This window comes from Haplochromis burtoni, unplaced genomic scaffold (assembly GCF_018398535.1).
Source record: "Haplochromis burtoni strain Fernald_Lab_line unplaced genomic scaffold, NCSU_Asbu1 Contig_16, whole genome shotgun sequence".
In the NCBI taxonomy this organism is placed as follows: domain Eukaryota; kingdom Metazoa; phylum Chordata; class Actinopteri; order Cichliformes; family Cichlidae; genus Haplochromis; species Haplochromis burtoni.
Genome location: NW_024582377.1, coordinates 41,735 through 49,267, shown reverse-complemented (window position 1 = coordinate 49,267; position 7,533 = coordinate 41,735). Strand labels below are relative to the sequence as shown.

General features: G+C 43.0%; 1 protein-coding gene across 2 annotated transcripts; it reads right to left on the bottom strand.

The window, feature by feature from the left end:
* Nucleotides 1-40: 40 nt before the first annotated feature.
* LOC102295150 (transmembrane protein 151B) lies at nt 41-5,059 on the bottom strand. 2 transcript variants are annotated; one of them, XM_005950488.3, is made up of 2 exons: nt 4,429-5,059; nt 41-1,979 (listed from the first exon to the last, which is right to left on the bottom strand). In XM_005950488.3, exons 1-2 carry the CDS (start codon nt 4,540-4,542, stop codon nt 378-380), a joined length of 1,716 nt encoding a protein of 571 aa, XP_005950550.1. In that variant the 5' UTR covers nt 4,543-5,059; the 3' UTR covers nt 41-377. The 2 variants fall into 2 exon arrangements, 1 of the variants encoding a protein (XP_005950550.1); XR_006054058.1 differs by having other exon boundaries at nt 1,886-1,979; nt 2,153-4,545.
* Nucleotides 5,060-7,533: the final 2,474 nt, after the last annotated feature.

The following is a 7,533-nucleotide window of genomic DNA, read 5'->3' as shown; positions in this document are numbered from 1 at the left end:
CACACACACACACACACACACACACACACACACACACACACACACACACACACACACACACACACACACACACACACACACACACACACAATGAAAATATTTCTGCAAATGACAGATGATGAAATTAGCAGGATGCGCAGATCATGCAGCAAAGACATGAAAATTCCAAGATAAGACTCCCTGGTGTAGCAACAGGATGTGGATGAAGTTCAGTGCTATCGCTATCTGTAACTTTTTTCAAAATAAATAAATTAACACTCTTGGTTTCCTTTTGTTTTAATTTCTTTTTACTGTGAAACTTGCTAAAAGTGCATATTTTATCCACATAGCAATGAACCCCACCATACCCTCCATCATATCTGATATTAACCACTGTCTCACAAGGCCGTCTCCACACAGGATGACCCCCTCCGTACATAGTAGCGCCTCACTTCCCTCCCGCCTTCGCTGCCCTCGGACCGGTGCACAATGAGAACAGGAAAGAAGTGTGCGTCTCTGTACGTTGGTGGACTGTTGCTGAGCGCCAGCTGGCTGGAGTCCGACCGGCAGCACTGCTCGTCCGCGCAGCAGGGCTCCGTCAGATTGCTGCTGCGACTCCCTCGATGGGAGCCGTACATGCGGCAGAGGGAAAAGCGAGAAGTGTCCAAGGAGAGGTGCGAGTGGAACAGCGCTCCGCGGCAGGACAGGATGGAGGAGCAGCTGGAGCTGGTGATCGTCCTCCTCCTGCCTCCTCCAGCTCCTTGTCCGCTCAGCTCGCTGCACTGCTCGCAGTCGTCCTGGCTTTGGAGCGCTCCGTAGCTCTCAGCAGTCTGGCTGCTGTCCAGTAGAAGGCAGTTAGAGGAAGACGTGTCTTGTAATGAATTAGAAGCCCCTGTCCTCATGTTTAACAGCATCGCCTCAGAGTAGCTGGGAATCACCTGGCGATTGCAGCGTATGTGCCACTCCATCTCAGTGCTGTCCAGCGTGTCAACTCTGGGAATAACGCAACCAATATTTCTCCCCACAGGCCTGTCTTCATCTAGAGGGGAGGGGCTGCTGTGGGTGTACTCCAACCCAAACAGTTTCTCGATGCGGTAGTGCACGTAAGCAGTGCGGTACTCCGTGAGCACTCTTAGAGGCCAGGAAAGCATGAGCAGAGCTGCCAGCCAGAAGGCAACCTGGGAAGTGTACCAAGGCATGCTGTCTGGGTCTACATAGGCTAAGAGGTTTTCTCTGAAGTCCACATTCTTCAGCTGCATCCCCTCCCGAGCCTCCATGTAATCATCCAAACCTTCGATTTCAGAGAAGAACCTGGCTCTCTGGCTGAGGTAATCATTTTCTGGGCCCGCCTCGGTGAAGCTGAAACACTTGGTGAAGCGCAGGCGAATGGCTGGATGCCTCTCCAGGCCTCTAAGGTCACGTGATACATCCTTCATGCCACAGTGGCTGTAGTCAAACTCGCCCTCGGCCACGTGAGTGTTGACTCGCTCGTGGTACACCTGCGTGGTGGTGTACGCATCCCCGTTACGATACCGGGTCACCTGTCGTGTCCGCCGGACAAAATGGTAACTGATGGCTTTCCACCAAATGCAAGGCTGGGCCCGCTGCATCCGAAGCACCCGCTCGTACACGCTGTCCACGTCTGCCTTGCACTGCAGCTCGCTCCTGGCCCTGCAGTGCCAGCACTCCACAATATACAGCACGTAGAGCATGAGCAGGAAGGCCAGGGGGATGTAGATGAGGCCGTCCGAGCAGGGGCTGTCGTGGTAGATCATAGCGTGTCCTCCGATGCCCACCCCAGAGGCGCCCCGCAGGGAGGAGGTAAAGGAGGATGTTAAAGAGGAGGTGAGGGCAGAGTTGAAGCTTATCTTGGTGACCCGGGTCAGCTTACACCAGGCCACTGCACCCAGGCAGCTGTACATGAGCAGGGAGAGCACCAGGCAGCGCCAGTGGGACTCCCGACAGACGCAAGCACCCAGGGACTGCTTGACTGGACGCTGCTGCAGAGAGAAAGAGAGAGCGAGGGAAAGGGATGGAAAAGAAATGAAGGGGAGAGTAATGAAAAAACACACTTAAAGCAATGAACCCGCTAAACATGGCAGCGATTTTAAGGCTCGCAGCAGAAATGCAAATGAAAGTGGTTAAGCTATAAATCGAAGCGCTTTTTCCCTACCTAAGCACAGAGTAAATCACACTGAAGGAAGAACACTGGGATTCAGCAGGGACTGTAATGTAAGTAAAACATGTACAAGTGAGTTAACCGGATCATATGCAATACCATATCAAAAACAAGAGCAATTATGAGAGCAATTAAGCAGATCAAGGGAACTTTTTTCTTGATCCTACACCGGTTACTGTGGAGGACCACCTTCTGTAGATTGTTCCTGGATAATAGCGGCTGCTTTTTAAAAAGTCTTATTTTCTAATTCTCTTCTGAGTCTGGAGACAAACGTTTGTGCCTGCGGGCGCACAGAGACAGCCGCTTAACAGCAGCATACAGAGAACAATGGTGTACATGACTATGATAGAATCTGATAAAAATGTAAATAACAACGGCAGACAGCATCTGATCTTTTTAGGTAAGGTCAGGTGTATTCGTAAAAATCAGATCACCATAATAAAGGTAAAAAATAAAGTGGCAGAAATCAAGTATTGCATGATGTTGAGAGAGAAACAAGATTTATTCCTGAAAGAAAGACTCTTAATGGAAGTGTCGGCATGGATACAAGCTTTTTTCATGCTATTTTGCAAAACAAAGTTCCACCAGTTATCAATAATGGAAGCAGTTTGTTTGTTCCATCTCCAAACAACACATTTTAGTTGCATTAACAGCTAAATTACAGCTAAAGTAAATAGAGGTCGACTGTAACTGAACACAGTGGGTTCACAGTGGCTCATAGCTCTGTCTCCTCACACAAAGAAGGTCCTGGCTTCACATGCACCAGCTGGGTGAGGCTGCATGGAGCTGTATGTTCTCCGTGCACTCTGACTTCCTCCAGAAACCTGCATGTTAGGTTAATGGGTGATTCTAAACTGGCCGTAGGTGTCTGCTTGTCCAGGGTGCAGCCCTCATTTTGCCCCATAACAGCTGAGACAGACTCCATCCTCCACAACCTCTGAATAGGATAAGCAGTTAAGAAAATTTATAGATGGACCACAGTTAATTTCAGTTATGAAGCATCAGTACTTCTCTTGAACATGTCCATTTTATTCTACTTGCAGTTGGCCTATACTGTTCTTAGTAAAGAATAAAATATATCCCACAGCTTTTAGCTAGACAAAGAAATAGTAGGGTAAAAGTATCTTTTTTTTTCACTTTTTTTCACTCTCCCTTGAGTACATGTCCTGAAAGCTTCTCTTGTTACCACTTTGTCACAAACCCATCCATCACTCTGCGGAGCACTGGGAGGTTTGGAGCGGAGCGCCCAAACAGAAACATAAAGTGCTCCCATTTGCAAAACTGAGCAGCGGTCAAACAGTCCTATTCAGCAAACACACTGGCTGAATGCTATTTCATCAGTAACACTAACAGTCAAAACTTCCAGAGTGCATAAAGAGAACCTTAGCTCAGACTATTTACTGAAATTAAATTGACTGCATTTTGTCAAGCAATTATCTGAGATTCCTGATTTCAAATGCTTAAATTTGTTTTTGTCTCGTGGTGATATTCCTCCACATTGACTACCTCTGGTGTTTTATGGAGTGAAAGGATTTATCCTGACAGCCAGCCATTCATTACTGCACTGCCACAGGGGTGCAGATGCCTTACACTGCCGGTTCCACCTGAGTTATTTGTGGAGCAAATGAGGGATTCAGTTCTTGTGAACCAGAGAGGGCGGACTTTGAAGCGGTCCAAGCCTTGTGACTGCAGACATCATAGGTGCGACATCTGAAAAAGGTTACCCTTTAATAAAAAAGAAAAGCTGACTCATATATGCTAGATCCTTGGTCATGGAGACAGTTTACAGGAAGCTGAACTCAGGAAATGTAAGGGAAAAATAGGCACAAGTTGTTTGCAACCACAGAAATGTGGTCAGAGTCATCCCCCTGCAGACAGAAGCACAGTAATTACGCGATGACAGTAAAAACCAAGGGCGTGGAGGAACTAATGCAGACACATGCATGTAAACTTGTGTTGTGCAAGACTATAATCTGTGCTTTTGTCGTTACAGTACTTTTCCACATCACTGGAGTGTGCTGCCACTATGTCAAATTAACTATTGTGACATTTCAAGAAGCAATGATGCTGTTTGGCTGCAGGTGAAAGTGATGGCACAGAGATAACTGCACGGGGCACCAAAAAGGCAGTAATGAAACAAAACCGCATGTTTTGTGTGGCTTTTCCTCCTACATTTGAACAATGAACATATGGCTCTTTATTACCTACTACTTACTTTTCTGGAAGTTATCAGAGAAGAAAAAATAATGACTACATCTGTCTGCTCTTACCTCCTCCGGGACATCACTCTCAGCCGGTGAGTCCTCCTCCTCCTCTTCTCCATCAACATCATTGAGACCGCTGGCCGCCGCGTCCTCCGCAGAGTCCTGATCGGATGAGAGCATGCTGCACTTTTTCGCATGTCCGAGAGAAACTGGAAGCTCACTCCTTTTTATTCACTTGCTTCGCTCCTAATAGCGCTCCGTTCGCTCCCCCCTTTGGTGGCCCCCTCAGCCCCGAGGCGTCTGGGCCGAAGCCAGCAGGCTGCTGCTGCTGCTGATGTTGCTGCTGTGCGGAGCGGGAGTCCCGCGCTGCTCCCGGGGGAGGGGGGCGGGGTTCAGGGAGTTCACCGCAGCAGAGACAGCAGAGGTTAACCATGATGCAGTCAGTGTACTAAGTCAGTAGCTGAAGTTACCTGAGAAAGACCATAAAAAAGGGGCATCGCTGCATTTGTTAACGCAGGCACTAAGTGGATCCGAAACGCTGGTATGAAATGTTTTACGACGACAAAGAAGACCGCACTCACTTCCGGTTAGGATCAAACGGCGTCCTTCACAATAAAAATGCATTCTTTTTTTTCTTTTTTTTAATTGATTTAGAATAGATTTGTCAAAATATATACGTTAAATTGTTATTATTTAATCATTATATTTGAGGATAAAAGAATCTTCTAGAAATTATGAAATTTAAGTCAGTCAAGTTATAATGTTTTTATAACTAGTTACATTTTAACCAAACAATAAATACAGCCTTACAATAAGGCTAGGTTTTCTAATATGTTGGACTATGTCTTTGTTTTTGACACATATATTTTACTTGTGTGTTTTGTTTTGCTCTGGTCGCTTTTTTTAAAAAAATTTTTTAACTTGGGTTAAGTTTGAGTACCATGTGTTTTTTTTATGTTATGATTGTGGATGGTGAATGGTTATCTGTCTCTCTGTGCTAACCCCGCCACCAATATAGCTCATTTTATTGTTTTTGTTTGTTTTTATTCCATATTTATTCCATTAATTCGATCGATCTACGGTTTTATCTTTTTTGGTTTGACCAACTTATAAAGCACTTTGCTCAACCTTGTTGCATTCAAATGTGCTATAGAAATAAAATTGACATTAAAGTCTGACATTTGCATGTCCACTAATATATGTCATATCATTTTATTTCAGTGATATTTATATTGGTAAGCAGTGTTGGGCAAGTTACTTTGAAAAAGTAATTAATTATAGTTACTAATTATTTCTTCAAAAAAGTAACTGAGTTGGTAACTGAGTTACAATATTCTAAAAGTAATGAATTACTTGTAAAGTAACTATTGCGTTACTTAAAAAAAAAAATTTACCCTCTGGGGTCCAGGGTATAATTGGTCATTTTTCATTACATTTGATGTTTCCTCTACATTTCACCGTTAAAAACTATTTACTTTGCCTTGTTTGGTATCATTGTTTTCAGCACAACCTCACGTGTTTGAATTTACAGTTATGTTTTCATTTTGACATACTGTATTAATAAAATTGATCCAAAATCAGACAAAAAACATAAATCCCAAGTAGAAAAGGTTTTTGTAACAACCACAAACATGTTTATTTAATCATATTTCATAACTTTAAGATAAATTGCCAATTTTAAAATCATATGCACAAGTTTCGCAAACAAAGTTATTTGCAGCCATTTACCTTTTACCCTTTTTTAAATAACCATTTCAAACTATTTACAGAACAATCAGCTGTTCTGCATTCAATAAGATGCCACACAAATTATTTGTGCCACTCCGAAAAAATAATTTCTGTCCACTATAAAGGAGAACATCACAGCCTGATACCTGCAGACAGCAGTCACCTCATTGTTATGACACACACACACAACACTACGCACTAACTAACTACACGAGACAACACATTAACTACACACTCCAAACATGTTAAACGTCACAAACCTCTCACATCTCAAAACTCGCTCTCTTTCTCTTTTTCTGCTCTCTCTCTCTCTCATCACTCCTAAAACCTCCCCCTCTTCCTAAACAACCAAATGTCAGGTTGCCCTATCAGTTTTTGATTAGTGAGAACCTTCACAGACATTGGTGGACATGGTGAATTTTTCCACCAACACGAAAGGGGTGGGTTTTTGTTTTCTTTTTTTGGTCATAAGCAGAGTGCTTGCTAGCGCTGTCCTTAGACAGTAAACTTGACAAAACTATTGAGGAAAAAAACGCCATGTATATATTGTTTATCATGACTCTGGTTTTACGTGTCCTATCAACACAATTTAAAAATTCAAAATTTAAAAATATCACCTTGTTGCTTTGTCATCTTGAAGTGGTCATGTGATTGGCTTACCGACTACGACTACTTTATTCTTCCTCAGTTAAACAGCAGCACTCATGCGATTCTTTTGCCCCCTTAGCTCCAGGTGTTGTGCAAAAAAGTGATCGTTGGGCAGAAAGTGATTGCCACCCGCAGGAGCGCGCGCAGCTACTTAAAGCTGTAGCGCCCAGATTACTTACAGCTACTTCCGTGCAACTGATATAAGGTGCAGTAACCTAAACACAGCTTCAACCGTCTGTTTGTTGAAAAATAGTAACGTGACCGCTCCGCATTTTCTTGTTTGCAACGGTAACGGCGTTGTAACGATAGGAATAGTAATTAGTTAGATTACTCGTTACTGAAAAAAGTAATGCCGTTAGTAACGCTGTTACTTGTAACGCCGTTATTCCCATCACTGTTGTTAAGTCACTTAGAGTGTCCATATTTTTTACTGATGTATCTGGCTTCACCTTTCTCTCATTAAGAAGCTAGATGATAATTGATTACATATAAGTGTCTTGATTTTTAGTTTATTTATGCATGACCTCTTATTTCAGTGTTTCTACGTCCCAGTTTAAAAAGAGAGAACGTATTCAATAAATAGCAATACTGATAAAACTTCCTTTACTGATTTATAATTTCCTAATAAGTCAGTGGTGCTTTTAATTTTAAAACTATAATTATTTTTAACATTATATTTATGTCCTGATCTTCTTGGGTAGTTTTCGTAAGACATAAACTTATCATTAAAAATTTTGTTTAAATACTCGTCATTATACAGGGTGGGCCATTTATATGGATACACCGTAATAACAT